Consider the following 19,092-nt stretch of genomic DNA (forward strand, 5'->3'; position numbering starts at 1 on the left):
CTGGGGGAAGATGTGACACTGCTCACTAATGGGCAGAGTGGGGGTCCTGCCCTGACCTGGGTCAAGGAGCCCTGAGCATCAGCTCCCAGCCCCCACCAGAGCTGGAGGACGTGGGAGTTCTGGCCCTATTCTCACCTCCTGAGAGACATCTGAGCCCCTCTCCCCATAGCCCGCCTCCAGGACCCCCTCCCAGCCATGTTAGGGCTTTGGCCTCCCCTTCTGATGGCGGGGCCCTCGCACAGTGCGATGCACCCAGTCAATGTAGTTGGAGATCTTGGTGTAGATGTCGGGGAACCGGCGGTCCCCACATCTCTTCCCAGAGAATGAGACAATACCATAAACCTTTTCCTTGAAGATCAGGGGTCCCCCGGAGTCACCCTGCAAAATGAGGAGTTTGGAGGGAGACCAGTGGGTCTCCCAGTGGGGGCAGTGGGGCCCGGAGCCGGGGGTGCACTCACGGCACAGACGCCCTGCAGGGTGGCGTTGCGGCTGGCCCCGCACAGCATGTTGGCCGAGACCTTGCCCCTCCACAGCGCCCGGCACAGGCTGCGCTTGACGATGGTGGTGTTGGTCTCCATCAGCTCGGCGGGCCGGTCGCCGTAGTTGGAGGTGTCCCCCCAGCCCACCACGCAGCAGACGGTGCCCGGCTTCAGGTCGATGTGTGGCGAAGGCAGGCGGATCCGCTTCACGTACTCGTTCAGTGTGGCCGACCCGTTCAGCTGAGGGGGTGGACGGGGCATGGACGGCTTTGCTGCTGGGCAGAGCCCTCCAGCTACTCCTGCCTGGGGCCCTCTCCACCCCATAGCCTGCCTCTGTCCCAGTTGACCTGTCCTGCTGACCCCTCCAGCCCTGCCCTTCCCTCTTCAGAGGCTGGGCCCCCCCACCAGTCCTTCTGCACTGGTCCCAGTCTGCTCTAGAGACTGACTGCCTGGGAGTCACTGACCCGGACAGTCAGTGTGTCCTTGGTGCCTCCATCGCACCCACGGCACGGTCCGTCTTCTCCGGAGAAGCACTGACATCTAGTGTCGGTTCGGCCCCGCGTGGGCACCCGACCTCCCTCCGTGCCCCAGGGCGTGGGGCACCCCCCTGCCTGGCCACTGGGTGCACGGTGGCGGGACAGCGGCACGCCAGACTCACCCGGAGCAGGCGGATGTCGTTGTCCACGGCGCGGGGGTTGTAGCGCGGGTGGGCGATGGACTCAACCACGGTGAAGACCTGCTGGGACGCCTCGGGCTCCTCCAGCCGGTGGGCACCCAGCACCACACGCACCGAGGGGCTGTTCCTGCGGCCGGGGGGAGCGCCTGAGCAGGTGCTGCCAGGCTGGGGGCCATCAGGGAGAGGGGGTGGCCCAGGGGGATGAAGGGGGAGCACAGGTGGGAGGGGGCATCTCCAGGACTGTGTAACCCCCTGGGATAGGGCTGTCAGTTGGAAGGGGTCACGCTATGTTCAGGGGCAACAAGGCTCACCTGGGAATGAGGCAGTGGGCAGCTGTCATCACCCACTTGGGCCACACAAGAAAGCCCCCGCAGATGTGCTCCCCATCCATCTGAATGGAGGCGATGAAGGGCCGGGAGTGGGGTACTGCTGCCTTTCCCCCGATGATCCGGCTCCCCTGGGTGCCTGGTGGGTGCAGGTGATCATTGGCCTCCTCTGTGCCACACGGTTTCCATCTCCCACCCTGGGGACCTGTGGTCAGCTTACCTGCTGGGGCCAGTGCTGGGAGCAGGATGGAGCCTCCCAGGCTGATGATGAAGAGCCCAGCCACGACCATGGTGGTGCAGAGCAGGCCACTGTTACCACTGCTGGGGCTGCTCAGGGTGGCGGTGCTTAAATCCCTCCGGGGGCTGAGCCTCGGGGTGGCAGCGGGTATCTCCCTCCTGCTTCCTCTCTCCGGGTGTTGCTGCTTTGTGCAATTCAGGGGGTAGGGGGCCCTGGCACTGCCATGCAGCTTCCCCCAGAGCGGGAGAGGGGGAGAGGAGCAGCTTCCCAGTCCTGACTCCTCCTGTGACTTGAGCTAACTGGGATGAAACCTCTCTCTTGGCAGGGAGGTGGGAGCAGCAGGACTCCAGGACACCTCCCAGAACATGGCAGCATCCCTGGGGTTGCTGTGGGTCCCACAAGGATGGTGCTGCGCTCCCACCCAACGCCTCTTTTGGCTTCTCTGCTGGCTCTGGGATGATGTTGTGGACAGAGGGGCAGTTTCTTCCCCCTGTTCTGCATCGCCTCGGAGTGCAAAAAGGGGTGCAGGGGATGTGAAATACCAGGCTGGGGGTGCACACTGATGCTTGCTGCAGAGCCAGGCTTGCTCCAGGGCCGGGTGCGAAGCTCTCACCCAGCAGCAGGCAGATTTCCCAACGGGGGGTGGCTCGGGGCTTCCTGTGGCAGTTTGCCCATCGAGGCCGTTGGGTTGGGAAACGGGGCAGCGGAAAAGGGGGAGCAAAGGGACGGCGGTGCCTGGGGTGGGGCAGGATTGAGGGGCTGCATTCACAGGAGGGGGTTGCACATTCACAGGGGCTGCATTCGTGGAGACGCTGCGAATGCAACCCCTCCAACCTGTCCCGCACCGGGCATTGAACAGTCGAGACTCGCCTCGGGACCCTCAGCAACAGCCACAGCCCCGGCGGTGCCGGCGCCCCGAGGCCGGGTGATGGGCGGCGGCAGTGGCGGGGCGCGCCCGGCAGACGGAGCTGTGCGGGAGGGAGGCGGGAGCACCGGCGCGGTCCCGACATCCCTGCGCATCCCGCAGCCCCGCCGGGGATGCCGCCGCCCGCCGGGCCCTGAGCGCCGGGACGCCGGCGGACGCCGGCCCCGCTCCGCCGCCCCCCGCCCTCGCCGGAGCCGTCACCGGGACCATGGAGTGAGTACCGGAGTCGCGCCGGGACCGCGGCACCGAGTCGGGGCTCCCCGGGCCCCGCCGGTCGAGCACCGCAGTGCCGGGGAGGGGGGAGCGGCGGCCGGGGACCGGGGCTCGGGACCCCAGTACCGGAGCTGCGGGAAGCGCACACCGTCGGCTCAAAGAGCTCGGAGCAGTGGCTCGTAACCCCCTGATGCCGGGGCTGGGTAATCCGAACCCGGGGTCTCATATCCCCCTGGTCCTGGGGACTCAGCACCCCAGAACTGGGGGCTCATATCCCCCTGATCCTGGGGACTCAGGATCCCAATGCCGGAGGCTCGTATCCCCCATATGCTGAGGCTTGGGATCCCAAAACCGGGGGGCTCACATTCCCCCAGTGCCAGGGTTCGTGACCCCAAAACCGGGGGCTCACATCCCCTCAGGTGCCGGGGCTCAGAACCCTAATACAGGGGGCTCACATTCCCTCAGTGCTGGGGCTCAGGACCCCAATACCGGGGCCTCCATTCCCCCCAGTGCCACTCAGCAGGTGCAGCCCCTCCCCAGGTCCCTGCTCCACTGTGGGGTGCTGGGGTGCTGGCTCGGGGTGGGGGAGCAACAGCAGAGGCCTCCATGCGGGCGTGGGGGGTGCAGGGGGTGTTGGGGGTGTCTGGGCTGCCAGCGGTGAGGGAAGCAGGGGGTGGGGAGGGCGTTTGTTTTTGTGTTTTGAACCTGTTGTTGCCACTGTGTGTGGTGGGGCGAGTGGGTGGCAGGAGCTGCGGACCCCTCCCTGCAGTGGGCCCCCAGCCCCTGCCCAGGGACCCAACTGTGGCCAGGGGATCCTCATGTGTCGGTTCCCACCAGAGGGATCCGGACAGATGGACACTCTGTGACCCGGCCTCAGCCTTTGTGTGCCGTGGTGGGGCCCTGCCCGGCCGCTGGGAGCCGGGCGGATGGGGGAAGGACGGAGCAGGCGGGAGCCATTGGGGTCTGCTGGCTGGGGACTGTCCTGCCTGCATACTGGTTTTGCACCTCAGAGATGTCAGCAGCTGGTGCCAGGAGGGCACGGGACTGGGCAGCTGCTCGAGGTGCCAGGTACCAGAGCTGGCCCTGTCTCACCCAGGCCTTTCCTTGCCTCCCGTGGCTCTGGTCCCCACCATGGAGAACCAGGGGGTCCCCAGCACCTTCTGGGCTTGGCACTGGGGTTTTCTGGGGCACCCAGCCAGCTCAGGGTCAGCCACCCTCCGCTCCTCACAGGCACATCACCTCACACTGATCTGTTTTTATCACTGGCTACCGAGACACTGGGTGCTCAACAGGTCCTGCTCGCCACCCTCTGCCTCCCAATGGGAAGCCCTGAGAGGCCATGGGGCACTGGTGAAGGGCAGGGTGAGGGGTGTCCTGGGGTCAGGGTGGGCTTTGGTCAGCTTGGGGTTGGAACTGAGCGGGAGGAACCAGTGAAGGTCTGAGGATGTTTTGGAGACTGGGCTGCAGTGACTGCTGGACTGGGGAGGCAGAGCAGCTCCCCATGCTGCTGGAGGGGACAGAGAGCTGACCAAGGCAGCCCCACAGTGCCTCGGTCCCTGCAGGAAAGAGCCTTTTTAGGGAGGAAAACGTGTGTGTGATTTGCCAAAAGGCAGCAATGAGGTGAAGGGCAGAGCCGAGGGGTGCGACGTGCCCTGGGGAGAGGGTAAGGAGCTGCCAGACCAGGTACGGGCTTTCTGGGGGTGGAGGCATCAAAGGCTGGGGTTGAAGTGGGGGATGGCATTGGGCAGGATTATGGCTCCTGTCCCTGAGCTCCACACAGTGCCCTTCACCCAGCTCTGAACCAACCTTCTCAGCAAGGGCTGAGGAATCTGTGGAGGAGTGCGAGGCCTTTCCCCCACCAGCTCCATATGCTGGACCTGTCGATGTCTTTGGAGTGAAACTCCTCAAGTGACCTGGAGTGGGGGGCACAGCCACAAAGCAAAACAGTGCAGCCCCTCCAGCTGCTCAACTCCAGAGCCTGGTGGTGGGGCTGGAGGTTTAGGAGAGTCCCAGGGCAGGTGGGGACATGGCGAGGTGCTGCCCTGCGGTCGGCCTGGCTCTGTGGCAGCCAACGGGTGCTGGGGCAGGCACTGCTGCCTTTGCCTTGGCTCCTGCTTCACCTTGGCACCGGCGGAGGCTGGAAGAGGGTCCTGGCTGCCACAAGCCACTGGTGCCCCGGGAGGTTTGGCTGAAACCTTCCAACTCTGGTAAAGGCTGTGCTGGTCCCACTGGAGCTGTTTGTCCTCCTCTGCTCCCGCCACCATCAGTGCTCTTGAGGAGCTGGAGATCCTGTGTCTCTCCTGTCCACATCTGGCTGCTCTGGTGGTTTGTCTCACTGGGTTGCCGCTCTCCCCTTGGCTCAGGGGGTGTCCTTGGAGCGAGGGGTCTCCTGATCCTGCCCTCACAACCCTGATCGGAAGCCGACAGTTGCGCCCAGGGGAAGGAGGGAGATTTCTGCCTGAGGAACAACCCATGAGCCCTTTGGGAAAGGACTGAGGACCCTGCTCTCCGCTGGAATCCAGGGAGAAGTGAAACCCAGACTGGGCCCTGCTGCCTCCTGGCCAGGTGCAAAGAACCAGAAGGGGTCAGGTCCATCCTGTCCCTGTGTGCAGCTGAGGGGACAGCACTGTCACCCTTCCCAGCTCTCCCAGAGGAGGCCATAAAGCTCTGCCACAGATGGCTCAACAACGGCACCTGGCCCTGCTCGAGGCTGGCAGATCATGGGGCTCAGAGTTCAGCCACTGCTGTGAGATGGGGCCTCTCAGCTGGACCTGCACTGCTGGGAGGAACTGGAGCTTCCCAGGTTTCCTGGGAAGCCAGTGTTGGTGTTGGTGCTTCCTGGCCAGAAACAGCGCTTTACTCTGGGCGGGGTGGTAGTTCACATGCCCAGAGCTGTGCCGGGAGCTGTGCTGGGGCTCCAGCACTGGAGGTGCCGGAGGAAACCTGGGGAGGTGCCGTGTCCTGGAGCAGGGTTGAGTGGAGGTGCCAGGATTGGTGCTGGAGGCACAGCCCAGGTTCCTGAGGCTCTTTACTCTATCTGGAGACAAGGAGCCCCTTGACCCCAGGCAGGAGCCACTGTCAGGAACAAGGATGAGCCTGGAGGAGGGAGAGGAGCCAGGTGGATCCTACCCCAGACAGATGTTTCCTGGTGGAGCTCAGCTGGACATGGGTTAACCCAACCCTTGGGCTTGGCACTGAGGACTGAGCTCCCCCCAGGTACCAGTACTCACAGGGGTGCCCCTGCCAGGATCCATGTTCCTGCCAGCTCTTGGGAGCCTCATGTGTGCCTGTGTTCATGGCATTGCTGTGGGAAAGCCACGCTGCCCCATGTGAACGGGAACCCAGGGAAGGCTGGTGGCAGGAGCCAGGTGCCGTGTCCTGGCCAGTACTGGGGCTGCCCATCCCAGCTGGCCACTGCTCCCAGGTGTGGGGAGAGGCCAGCTCCACTCTCATTCATAAATCCTGGTGGGAGTTTCCCAGTGGAGCCTTGCTTCTCTAACTGGAAGGGAGCTGGAAACCCAAGTATTTGGAGGGTACTTGAACCATTGTTTGAAAGATCTGTAATTTTCCAATCAAACTCCCTCCCCAACCCTCCGTTCATCAAATATTCATGGGATCCATTTTCTCCTGGCACTCCCAGCCCACGTCTCAGCTCGAAGAATCAATCAGGCAGCTCCACTTGCTTTAATGCATCTGCGTTTTCGGGAGCCTGGGGCTGCCATCTCCTCCCCCCGCCTTCCCCCGTCCCCATCCCCTCCCCGGGCAGTGGTGATGGCTGGGGCTGCACCGGCAGCGTGGGGAAGGCACTGCTCACTGCAGGAAGGAATGGGATGGGTGCTGGGGGATGCAGCAGCAGTGGGGGGAGGCAGCCACACGGTGGGGCAGGGCAGGAACAGCCCCTGGGTACCAGGATCTGAGCAGGGTTCTGACCCTGTGCTGGGCACGCGGCTCCTCAGCTGCACGGATTTCTGACCATCCTCACCCGAGCCACTGCCACTGATGTATCCGCCTTCATGCTCAATGCATGGTGGCCCTCGGGTGACTGCAGCCCCCTCCCCTCACCTCAGCACCTTCCATCAGGGGCATTTGATCGCTGCCCGTTGTGAAATGGCTTTAGGATGGAGCTTTGCAGCCTCCCCATGGCCACGTCACTCCAGGCCCGGCCAAGGGGCCTGGCTCCTGGCATGGCAACAGTGCTATAAATCAGTGCTGGTCCCTCGATTGTAGCCACGGCCACGGGCCCTGGGGCCCTCCCCAGGGTCGCTCCGGGGGTCCAGGCAGTGGTGCCCGTGCAGGGTGCTCTCCTGCCTTCCCCTGGCTCGGAGCTGAGAGGGTGGGAAGGGAGCAGAGGTCAGGGGAGCGGAGAAGCAGCTTGAAATGGCTCTTCGCACATTTGGATGAGCTAATGGGAAAAAACAGAGGAAGGCAAATAAACATTATTGTTTCATGTCAGGCGGGAGGAGACAAAAGGTCACGGGCTTCCCTTGTGATGGTGGGAAATGGCAGCATCAGCAGGGCTGGAAAGAGCTGGAGAGCCAAGGGAGAGCGTGGGTGCAGGCGTGTGTGTGCTCACACACGTGTGTGGGTCCAGCCTCAGGTCCGGGAACTGGGGCTGGGAGCTCCCAGGGCACCATCCCCCATGTCCCCGCTCCCTATCTGGTCTGGTGGTTCAGAGGGTGAGGGTGAGGGGTGCGGTGGCCCCACCGTTCGACTCTTCCAGATGGATCTGGAGCATCAGAACCCCCAGGGAGACCCCAGTGATGCCAGGGTTGTGGCCCAGCGGTGCTGCCAGAGTGCCTGGCCTGGGGAGTGGCACCCCTGGCCCCAGGGGGCCCCTTGATCCCTCCGCCCGCCTTGTGCATCCCCCCCACGGCTCACCCGTTGCCATGGCACCGTTACCATGGCGCTGTTGCCAGACAACCATTTCCAGGGAACCACCCCCATCAGTCACCAGGGCCGGTGGCAGCGGGGACCCTTCACAGCAGCCCCTGCTGACCCCTGGAGACAGATCATGGCAGGATGGGGCTGTTGGGGAGTGGGGGACCCTCCACCTCCTCCCCGTTTCCTGGTCCCAGCAGGCAAGGACTGGGGCTGCTGGGGTGGTTCCCACTCAGCCTCTCTCAATGGATTAGAGTCTCCAGGTCAGGGGCTGGGGGGCTGGGAGGGTGCAGTGAGGGGCATCCAGCCCATTTTGCATCTCTTCCTGGGCCAGGAAGATTCCTGGCGTTCGACCCGGGAATGCAGAGACTGTAGCAAATAATGGAAAATAAAGAGGATGGAGGAGGGAGGAAAAGCAGAACAGAACGTTTCAGGAATGCTGTAAAAGTTTGGATACGTTGAACAGGGCAAGATCCAGGAGAGAAACAGAACCTAGTCCAATGCTCTGCAAGTGTGGGGTGCCAGGGACTGGACGTGGGGGACCTGAGGCCCCAGAGCAGGAGGGAGCCTACGATGAAGGGCAGCCCCAGACCTGTGGGGCTGGTGCAGGACTCGCGGGTGTGTGAGTGGTGCCACGCTCCTGCGCTGGTGAAACAACCACAGCGTTGCTGCAAACAGCATGAAAATAACCACCACAAAAGCGACACCTTCCCTGTTTGTTTTCCTGGCCTGGATTTTGCGCACTGCCGGGATCCCCAGGGTGCGGGGTGAGGGGAGGACGGCGGCTCTGAGCAGCTCCCAGTTAATTGCTGGCTTCAAGGAGGGGACAGGAGGAGGCAGGGGCTCCTCTCACCCTGCAGAGCACATTTGATTTGTGGCAAAGCCCAGCTCCTCCGGTGGAGGACCCATGTGAGGGCACATACATGTGCGAGAGCACACGCGCTAGCACACACGGTCAGAGCCCAGGCCTGGGAGGTGTCGTGTGTGGGGCACAGCACCCCGAGCCCACTCTGTGTGTAAAATCATCTTTGGAAAAAGCCCTTCCTGGGAGTTCAGAGTGCTGCTCTCTGTCCCTTGCTCTAGGAAGCGAGTGGAGATGATCCATCGCCTGACGACACCTCTGTGCCTCCCACCCTAATTAGTGCCACAGCTGAGCACTTCGTTAGCACTGTTTGGCGAGCGGCCAGCAGCTCCTGTGGCGCTGGAGCGTCCTGGTCCCAGCCAGCCCCACCAGCCGCCCCAGCCCTGCTGTGGGTCCCTGTGCTGAACCCACACCTGGTGCTCTGCAGCGCGGGGGCTCTCGCTGGGCCCCGGGGGCTGCGCTGCCAGTCGGACTGGCCTGGGCCCCCACACCATGGGGACACAGGAGGGTGGGTGTACGGGCAGGTGGCTGCAGGGACCAGGGACACCCCCTCCTTGCAGCACCCCGCAGCCAACAAGGTGGCTGCTGCCAGCAGCATCCCTGGCATGGCCGTGGCAGCCCGTGCTGCAGAGGCAGGTCCTGGAACACGGATGCCAGCAGGAGCAGAGCCTGTTGCCGTGTGTGTGTCTGCGTGTGTCCATGTGTCTGTGCACGTGTGCATGCGTGTGCTTGTGTACGCAGCCCAGAAAGGTCACTGTCTGGGAAAGGTGTCAGCTGCCAAGAAAAGGGCTTGGAATGGAAAGTGTGAGCCAGGTTGGAATGCAGGGGTGTCCAGAGCCGTCCTGTTCCAGCCCCTCTGTAGTCATGGTTTCCATCTGCGCCACAGCAGGAGCGGGTCTGGCTGCGCTGAGTCCCTCAGGTGCCAGGCAAGGTGCCTGTCCCGGGGCAGTTTGGATAGGATGGGGGACTGAGGGGTGTCTGGAGGAGCCATGCAGGCGAGGGATGCTTGGCTCCAGGGTGGCAAGGAGGAAACAGCCGACGGAGGGGAAGGGTTCAGCCTTTGCCCCCATGCTGCAGTGTCTGGTTTGCTGGTTGCACAATGAGCCTGACACCTGCTGCTGGTGCCACTCCTCACCACTGCTCTCTGCTCTCTGCAGGGTTGTGGAGGCCAGCACCCTTCAGCAGGAGAGGCTGCAGGCCATCGCGGTGAGTCTCTGCTCGGGCTGGACCTTGGCCCAGTGTCCCCACACCCCTGCCCCATGCAGCACATGGGGCAGACGCCAGTGGGGAGGAGGGTGCAGGGGCAGGAGAGCTGGTGCTCAGCCCCAGGCTGGGAGTCCCCAGCAGCCAAAGAGGACTCATGGTGGCCTGTGCCAGAATGTCCCTGCAGTGGCTCTTCCCAGGGTGCTGGAGCCGGCTTGGTTTGGCTGTGCGGCTGAAAAAGGGACAGAGCAACAGGGAGCTGGGAGGTTTAATTAATAAAACAGTGCCTTGATGAGCCCCAAGTGAGGGAAACGAGTGATGATTCCCCTGCACACCCTTTTCCAGGGAAGGCTGAGGATGGTGCAATCCAGCCCTGCCCGCCCTGGGCACTAGTAATTACATTAATTAGTGAGCAGTCGGGGGCCACACTGGGCAGCCACTCCCAGCACAGAGCAGGTTGAACCCACCACTGCCCCATGGCAGCCCCCCTGCCCTGCCTGGCTGGCAACTGGTTGATCTCTGCCACACAAAGGGCAAATTGTTCTGGACCAGAGGAGAAAGCGCCGGGTGACGCGTCCAGGCTGGGTCTGACTCTGCTGAAATGATCTGGAGCAGCCCCAGGATGGGTGACGGGGGGGCGAGGTAGAGGCCGGGGGAGCTGTTTCCCCCACGCTGGCAGCTCACTCAGCGGGGCCAGCTGAGGGGAAGGTGACATTCTGAGATGGTGAACAGAGCCCAGGCTTTGCCATGACTTCTCTACAGCCTCCGTGCCTCAGTTTCTCCCTGAGAGGACAGGGACATGAGCCTGGGCTCCTCGTGGGCTGTCCCCAAGGCTGGTCTCGCAGCCCCTCTCCCCAAGTGCAGCCCCTCGCCCCCTCTTCTCCCTGCCCGGCGATGCCCGGCGCCCACCCCCTGCCCGCGCCGACCCCGGCTCCGTCGCTCCCGTCCCTCCAGGAGAAGCGGAAGCGTCAGACAGAGATCGAGAACAAAAGGCGGCAGCTCGAGGACGACAGGCGGCAGCTGCAGCATCTCAAGGTGAGAATCCCCTGGGACCCTCAGGCTGCCTCTGCACCGGGATGCCCCCAACTGGGGGGCGCAGGACCGTGACCCCCTTCTGCTCCCCAGTCCAAGGCTCTGCGGGAGAGATGGCTCCTGGAGGGGGCCCCAGCCTCTGCCTCCGAGGAGGAAGAGGCCATGAAGAAGCAGATGCAGGAGGATGAGGTGAAGACCAAGGAGCTGGAGGAAACCATCCAGAGGTAATGGGGCCAGTGTGGGGCCGGGTGTCGGGGTGCACTCGGAGAGCACCCGCGTCCCTCCAGAGACCCCCGAGCGGGTTGCGTCCTCACAGAGGTCCATCCCCATCGCGGTGACTCAGCCCTGGGGAAGGGACAGTGGGGAGGTTGCGAGGGAGACGCCTCAGCCCCTGCCCAGCCCCCTCGTTGCTGGGCAGCCGAAGGCGGGGGCCCGGAGCCCCAGCATGGAGGTGTCCCGGCAGCGCAGCAGGAATGCAATCAGTCACGGCGGTGCCGTTAATTACCGAGCATCGGTGCAGAGAGGGGTCAGGCACGAAGGGGCCTTTGTGTCCGGCTAATGGCGCGGCGCATTCCTCTGCCGGCGCCGTGCGGGAGCCGGGGGGGCTCTGCCGGGGAGGGCTCTGCCACCGCGCCGGTCCATAGGGACTCCCCGCACCTCAGCCGTCCCGGTGGGGCCCCGCTGCCGGCACATCTCCTGGCCAGGCTGCTGGCTGGGGACAGCTCAGCCAGGCTCCCGGCGACATGTGTGGAGCAGGAGGATGGTGAAGCAGCTACGCTCCGGCCACCGAGTGAGGGCAGCGGCAAGTGCGTGGGGCTCGGTCCCCCCGCCTAGTGCCCGTGGCAGGGTCTCTGCCATTCACTTGGGCTGAGCCTGTTGGCTTTTCCCCTGCAAAGAGATTCTGGCTGTGCCAGAATCTGTCCCTGCAAGTCATGAGCCCAGGCAATTTCTGCCTCCCCTCTCCCCTGCACCGTGTTGCTGGCCCATGTTCACAGGTCTGCTGTGGCTACCTGCCCCACACTGCCCACCCCACAGTTACCCGCCCCACAGTTGCCTGCCCCGTGCTGCCTGCATCACGGCTCCCCACAGCCTCTCAGCCCCAGCTCTCCCTGTAGGCTGGAGAAGGAGCTGGAGATGCTGGAGAACAGCAGCTCAGTGGCTTCTACCAAGGAGAACCTGGCAGAGGCAGCAGCACCAGCCAAGGAGGAGAAGGCCGACACCATCCCCAATGCACAGAAGGTGGGCACGGCCGCTGGCTGCGGGCAGGGCTGCCGGCTGTGGGGTGGGGGTCCCTGACCCCAGTGGGGATGGGTGTGTGGGTGGTGAGTGTGCGGGCAGTGGGTGCATGGAGGGTCCCAGCATCTCCTATAACCTCTCCCTTCTGTTTTGCAGAGTCCCCTGGGCACAGTTAAGGGTAAGTGATCCTTGATCCCCTCAGATGCGGTTTGATGCCCACCATCCCCTCATGCTTCCCTGATGCTGGGGCCACATGGGTAGAGAGAGCCAGATGGAAGCCCCGTCCCCATGTTCCCTGTCCCTGTCCCTGGGCAGTGATGCCCTGTGGTGGGGGAGCCCGTCCCAGGGACCATCTGCATGGGACACACCACTGTCCCTGGGGCCTGTCCCATGGGCACAGGGACAACTAAGCGATCGTTTTGGCTCAGGCAGTCGTCTCTCCTCTCCATCTCCAGCTGAAAAGAAGGTCTCCAGCAGCCCCATGAAGGCGGTGGAAGGCACCAACATGATGAAGGCGGGTAGGTGCCCACTGTCCTAGGAGGAGCGCTCCTTCCTGGCTGCTTCCCCCTCCCCTCCAAGCCGTCCTCGGCTCGCTGCCACCGCAGCCACTCCCCGCCGTGCCGCTCGATTCCTTTCCAAGCCCAGGGCAGAGAACATCCGTCATTGCAATCACAGGGTTTGGTTTTGCTTCCACTCCACAGCTGGTTCGTGGCTCAGGGCCTCCCCCTGCCCCGACTTCCATGTCTCTGCTCCAGTTTCATCCTTCCTGCTGTTTGCAGCTTCTCTGCGCAGGGGCGAGGGAGTGAAGTGTCGGCTGCCGGCATGGCTGACCCCGGGCCGGCTGCCTCAGGGAGCTACAGGGGCATGTGGGGCCAGGCTGCCTGAGCTAGGGGGGCTGCAGCCAGCTCTGCTGCTGGAGGAGTTTGCTCTGGTTTGGGGCAATGGCTCAAGACCAGACTGTGGCACCAGCACTGGGCAGAGCCCGTCTTGGGATCCTCAGAGCAAAGCACCACACACAGAGCCGAGGTGACGCTGGTGCCAGAAGGGACTGGCTGGGAGCTGGAGGAGAGATGCTAAGGATCCCCTGTTCCACACGGGTAGAGGGGCTGCCCCAGTGCCAACACCCCTACTGGGGGTTGTGCCTCTGTGAGCATGAGCCTGGCTCCCAGCCCGGGCCCCTCAGCCAGCTCTGCTCGCTGGCTGGACAGACGGACATGGCGCTGCCGGTGCCCCCAGGGCCCAGCTAGGCCCAGCCCAGAGCCTCGGCAGCCGTGGAGGTAAGGTGACACCAGCAGTGCCAGGATGGCGACAGCCCTCAGGTCCCAGGAGGAGGGATGATGTGCCAGGGATGTCTCACCCGCCTCTGCCATTCACCGCTCCTCGCTGCTGCCTCGCTAACACCGCTGAGCACCGCTGAGCACCGCAGCACTGCCGCCACGCGCCGTCCCGCCGCCAGCCGCGGAGCAGGGGCCGGGGAGGGCCAGGGCCACCGTAATGTGCGCTGTCCTCTTTGTGTCCCAGCCATGTACTCGGTGGAGATCACAGTGGAGAAGGACAGAGTGACTGGGGAGACCAAGGTCCTGTCCAGCACCACCATGCTCCCCCAGAACCACTGTCTGCAGGGGGTCAAAGTGTACGAGGATGAGATGAAAGGTATGGGCCAGCCCACGCCGCTGGCCGGTGGCAGAAGCAAAGGGCCGGGGACAAGGGAGCGGCCACCCAAACATCCCAGCGGGCACCCACCAGGGTGAGGAAGTGTGGGGGCTGCTGCTGGCAGCCTCACCAGCTCTGTGAGGGCAGCTCCTCATTGGCCCCCGTCCGGCGGATCGCAGGATTGTCCTGGCAGCGTGGTGTGGATGGTCCAGACAGGCCAGCCCTGGTTTGCACATCGTGACCCTGCACCACTGGAGAGGAGAGAAGAGGATCTGCTGTGTCCAAGACTCAGGAGCCCGTCCCGCGGGCAGGGAATGTGGCACTGGCACCCTGCTGGCCTGGCCCACAGGCTGGCAGTGGGGAGCATCATGGCTGCTGGGTATGGAGGAAGTGCAGCAGCAGGGACTGCCGCTCCTGCTTTTGGCAGTATCTAGGAACCTTCTCTAAAGGGCCTGGTGACACCTGAGGGACCGCTGTGGTGGCAAGGACCAGTCGTGGAGCTGGGGCACGTTACTGGGGATTGTGGTGGCTGAGTGGACTGACTGTCTCTCCAAGGAAACCGCGGCACACCGGTCCTGTTCAACCCTCTCCCTGTGGCCATGGCTGTGCTGGCCCTGCCAGGCTGGTCACTGTGCCTCACTCACTGCCCGTTGTGGCGGTTGCTCTGACCGTTGTGTGATGCCCCAGGTCAAGTGGAAAACACCACAAGCCGGTGGCTGCTCTGGCCATGACACACATCTCTGCCTCCAGTGCCGTGAGCGGCCGGCACAGCGTGTTGCGGTGGGAGAGCCCCATCTCCTCTGGCACCCACGGGGCCACCAGGTGCCACGGTCCTGGCACAACGTGTCAGGAGGTGGTGGGAATGCGTGGGGCAGCACCTGCTGAGCATTGGTGGGGTCTCAGAGGTGGCAGTGGTGACCTGCCACAGAGCGTCGTGTCGGCCTGGCTGAGCCGGGTGCCAGCGGATGCCATCCCGCCGTGGCGAGTACAGGCAGCTTGGCTGGCTGTTGGTGGCCTGGCAGACAGCCGTGGCTCCCACAGGGTTTGCTGAGCCTGAGGCTTCAGGAACTGCTCCTCACATTGGGCTTTTATTTTGGTCTCTCTGTCTGCTGTCGGGCAGGAGCCAGGTGATGGGGGGTGGTCTGACAGCAGTTCCATCTGAGGGAGGGGTCAGGATGCTGTGGGGAGTCCCAGCCTCAGCGGCAGAGCCTTTAGAAAGGGGAATGAGCTGCTCCCTGGCCACACAGGAGCCAGGTCCAAGTGGGCTGTGCCAGCAGGACCGTTTCCAGGTCACCTTGTGCCCCTGTCCTGAGTGTCCCTCACCCTCCCTCCTCTTGTCTCTGCAGTGGTGCATGCAGTGAGCGCCGAGGACGGGGCCCTGCAGAACGGGGCCCACCCCCTTAGCTCCTCCGAGGTCGACGAGCTCCTGCACAAAGCAGACGAGGCCACCCTGAGCGAAGCCGCTGGGCGTGAGACCCCGGCCAAGGCGGGCCGGGGGGGCGGCAGCGCCCCGGGCAGCCAGAAGCCAACGCCGCGGAGGGAGATCACGGGGCTGCAGGCGAAGCCGCCGGAAAGCACCACGGTGCCACCGGGCGAGGGGACGGAGCCGAGCCGGGAGCAGCCCGTCACCATGATCTTCATGGGCTACCAGAACGTGGAGGATGAGAACGAGACCAAGAAGGTGCTGGGGCTGGAGGGCACCATCAAGGCAGAGCTGGTGGTGATCGAGGACGCCGAGAGCAAGCCAGAGCCGGCACACAAGGACCACGCGCCGCCCAACGGCACCGCGCTGGAGCCGGTGGGCGCCCAGCCGCTGGGGGAGGAGGGCGCGGGCAGGCAGAAGCCGGGTGCCAACGCCACAGATGCCAAGGAGGCTGAGCAGGAGACAGATGTGAAGAAGCAGCGCTGCAAGTGCTGCACGGTGATGTGAGCCCTGCCAGCCCCTGCTGCCGCCGGCACAGGCTGCCCCCGCCGAGCCCTCTCTGCCCCGGCCCCTGCTAGCCAGGCCCGCCATTCCGGCACGCCGGGCTTCCCCCACACCGGACATGGACCCTCTTTCTGCAGAACCGGGGAGATCCAACACGGTGCCCAGGAGGCCGCAGTGGGCAGCAGCAAATGGCGGCCGTGGCAATGCTCGCCCCATCTGCCCAATGCCTGCCCCGCACTGCCCCCCACCAGTGCTGCCTGTGGTATTTATTAGAGACCCCCCAACCCCACGGTGCACTCACCCCACCACGGCCCAGCCTCAACCCCACCGGAGCCCTCCTGCCACCAACACCAGAGCCTTTCCCTCTTTCACCAACACTGTCCCACCCACTGTCGGAGGATGGAGCCGTGGGGCAGGGGATCGGAGGACGCCGCTGCATCCGTAGATGACTCCCTGGGAGCTGGCACCAGCGGGACCCACACTTGGCCCAGCCCATGGTGGGCATCGGACCCAGCCCCATGCCAGGCCCTCTCTCTGTGCCTCCATCATCTGCATCTCCAGTGGGGAAAGGCCTTGGTCTGTTCCTCTCTGACTGCCCATGGACATCTCCGCTCCATCCTGTGTCCTTGTCCCCCAGCCCTGGGCTCCCCAGGCCATGAGCCCCTCAGTGTCCAAGCGTGTCCAGGCAAGGGGAGGGCATTAAGGGCAGTGTCCCCTCCACGATGCTCAGCTGTGGTCATGGCCAGGACCACGCACAGCTCCTCCAGGATCACCCCAGCCTGTCACCAGATCTGTGGGCCGGGAGACCCTGCTCTGTTCTCCCAGGCTCATCTCCCTGCGTGGGAGCCCCTCACTCTGGTGCTGGCATCAATGGCCATTCCTCCAACTCTGCTGCTGGCTGGCACCGCTGGGCTCTGCCAGCCCACGGGGCTGAGCCATGCCGTGGCCAGTGCCCGTGTCCCCCTGGGGCAGTGGCAGCGAGGGGGGGCCCAGCCTCGTGGGGACAGGACACCCAAGCACTTCCTCATAGCAGCAGGAGTGTGTCCCAGCATCCCGTTCCCGTCCCACCTCTGCAGCTCAGGTGGCAGCTTTGCAGAGCCTCGTCCAGGGGGTCCAGGCTGCAGCACCAGGTCCTGCAGGGGAGCAGGGCAGCCCAGTTCAGCCCAGCACTGGCACTGGGAGCTAGCAGGGGTCCGGTGTCCCACGAAGGGCAGCCTCCCTGCTCCTCCACCCCACGCCTCAGCCCTTCAGTGGGGATTTCACCACCAGCACCAGCGTTTCCTCTCCCCGAGATCCACTGGGGCAGGTGAGGGAGCCCCTGCAGGGGCAGTGCCCCGGCCCCGTGCCCAGGAGCACTTGCCCAGGAGCTTTGGGCAGGGTGCAGCCACCAGCCAGCACAGGGGTCATTGTCTGAGTGTGAGAGGGTCCCTGTTGCTGTGTGGCGGGGCAAGTCCCCGGGGACCCCCCAAAGCACGTGTGGAGCAGCCCTCACACTGCCCAGCCTGCTGGGACACCAATGATGGAGCAGCCAGGGATGAGGCTTGGCCACCCAAGGCCTTCCTTCCCCCACACTCCCCTTATGTGAGCAGTGACGTCCCATGACATCCCAGTTGCCCCCCATTTACCATCCAGGCTGCAGTTTTCCCCCAGTGGGGTCACTGTGGGCTGGGGGCTGCGGGGGTCTCGCAGTGCCACCTGAATCCTGTCTTGGCACCCACAGCCTCTGGGAGAAGCAGAGTTGGGAAAGGGAGGGGTTTCCCCGCCAGGGGAAGGGGTCTCTCCTGCCCCTCCTGCTGATGGGCATCCCTGGAGCCCCGTTGCTGCAGAGTGGGGTGTGGGGCTCAGTGCCAGGGGGCATCTCCCCCACAATCCTGGGGGGAACGTCATCACTTGCCACCCACACCAGGGGCCAGCACCAATCACCCTGTCCCACTCCGGGCCCTGCAATGTTCCCGACCCCAGTCTGGGACTCCATGTCACTCTCAGCACCCTCTGCCCCTCAATCGGCTTTGACCCCCAGCCCAATCTGGGACTCCATGCCACTCTCAGCAGCCTCTGTCCCTCAACTGGCTTTGACCCCCAGCCCAATCTGGCCCCCGTGGCAGCAGGGAGTGGGACCAGGCCCCCGGGCCAGGGCTGGGGCATGAGAGGAGCAGGCAGTGGGCCTGGCATCACCCCTGCCCCGTCCCGCGGCCCCCCTGCCCACCTCTGCTGAAGTGCACTTCCCGCACCCCCGAGCTTTTCACTTGTGCCGAAGCTGTTTGAATCCCGCCCCACCCTCACCCACCCCCCGTTGTTTGTAAAACACCCGAACCGAGCAAATAAACTGTGTGAACAACCATCCTGGAGTCACCAACAGGTGGGAGGGGGCTGGGCTGGGCCTGGGGATCATGGGGATGGGAGGATGAGGATGGAAGGTTAGGGACAGGGATGCTGGGGATGGGCCCTGCTGCCCCTTCACTGTATGGACAGAGGAAGTGAGGAGGAAGAGATATGTGGGAACAGGGATGTTGGGAGGAAAGGGATGCAGGAGGATGATGCAGGATGATGCTGTGGTCATGCCCAGGTAAAGGGGACATGGCAGCCCAGTCTGTGTGCACATGGCATGGGTCTCTGCACATCCCCACACTGGTGTGATTGCTGCTGCCCAGGGCTGGGATTCCAGGGCTCTTTGCTGGAGCAGTGGAGCCCTGACCCTGCCCGGTGCCAGCCCAGGTGCCAGCCCACGCCCTGCGGCAGGTGGGGAGTGCTCCTGGCTCCCTGGCATCACCTGTGGACTTTGGCTCAGCCCTGCGGTAAAACAGGCTCCACTCACCTGCCCGGAAACGCAGAACAGCCTGGCAGCCACACCACACCGGCGTCCCCAGGCAGCGCCAGGCCCGAGCGGGAATAGGGGGACCGAGGGGCTGGTCAGGGGTAAGTGGGACCCCCCAGCACCTGCAGCTGGGGCGAGCCAGGGCCGGGCACCAGCGCCGTGCTTGGGCAGCAGCAGGGACGGGAGGGCTTCCTGGGAGGAGTGGGCTCCAGTGCAGGGCACAGAGGGCGAGGACAGGGACCTCCCGCCCCAGCCACCGGCGCAGTGAAGGGCTGAGCATCGCCTGCTTAGCTGTGATGCCCCGTGGCAGCAGGGGGGGTGGCTCTGGGCCCTGGCGATGCTGCCCACTCCGCTGGGATCCAGCAGCTGTGGCCGTGGGCACCAAGGGCACCATGGCCACTGTGCTGTCCTTGTCCTGGCAGGTGCCTGAGGTTTCCAGTCCAGGTGCAGGGCTCGTGTCCCCAGGGAAGGAGGGAGCTGCCCTGCTGCGAGGGGCTGGGGCTGGCAGTGCCGGGGCTGGCAGTGCCAGGGCTGCCGCGGCAGCGAGAGCACCGCCTGTGCAAACACAGGGTTATCGGTGACCGCCCCGGGGAGCCCTGCGGTGTAACAGGAGAGCCCAGGCTGCTCCT

The 19,092-nt window shown here is 64.5% G+C and overlaps 2 protein-coding genes across 6 annotated transcripts; one reads left to right on the top strand and one right to left on the bottom strand.

The window, feature by feature from the left end:
* Positions 1-78: 78 nt before the first annotated feature.
* LOC126643254 (serine protease 57-like) lies at positions 79-2,739 on the bottom strand. The gene is given in 7 exon segments (XM_050321512.1): positions 79-378; positions 459-719; positions 1,138-1,282; positions 1,467-1,620; positions 1,702-1,888; positions 1,890-2,074; positions 2,565-2,739. Coding segments are annotated over 7 exon segments (1,407 nt in total).
* On the top strand, positions 2,700-17,989 carry PALM (paralemmin). Of its 5 annotated transcripts, none has more exons than XM_050321185.1 (9): positions 2,700-2,857; positions 9,755-9,803; positions 10,755-10,835; positions 10,926-11,056; positions 11,948-12,071; positions 12,225-12,246; positions 12,497-12,586; positions 13,590-13,721; positions 15,068-17,989. In XM_050321185.1, exons 1-9 carry the CDS (start codon positions 2,853-2,855, stop codon positions 15,649-15,651), a joined length of 1,218 nt encoding a protein of 405 aa, XP_050177142.1. In that variant the 5' UTR covers positions 2,700-2,852; the 3' UTR covers positions 15,652-17,989. The 5 variants fall into 5 exon arrangements, with proteins under 5 accessions (XP_050177142.1, XP_050177143.1, XP_050177144.1 ...); XM_050321186.1 differs by having other exon boundaries at positions 12,524-12,586; XM_050321187.1 differs by lacking the exon at positions 13,590-13,721.
* Positions 17,990-19,092: the final 1,103 nt, after the last annotated feature.

Source organism: Myiozetetes cayanensis, unplaced genomic scaffold (genome assembly GCF_022539395.1).
Source record: "Myiozetetes cayanensis isolate MyiCay16 unplaced genomic scaffold, myiCay2020 scf26, whole genome shotgun sequence".
NCBI classification, from domain to species: Eukaryota; Metazoa; Chordata; class Aves; order Passeriformes; family Tyrannidae; genus Myiozetetes; species Myiozetetes cayanensis.

Coding starts and splice junctions, on each gene's coding strand:
- PALM (XM_050321185.1), top strand. Junction 12,072..12,224: donor CCATCCCCAATGCACAGAAG/GTGGGCACGGCC, acceptor TCTGTTTTGCAG/AGTCCCCTGGGCACAGTTAA. Junction 12,587..13,589: donor CACCAACATGATGAAGGCGG/GTAGGTGCCCAC, acceptor TTTGTGTCCCAG/CCATGTACTCGGTGGAGATC.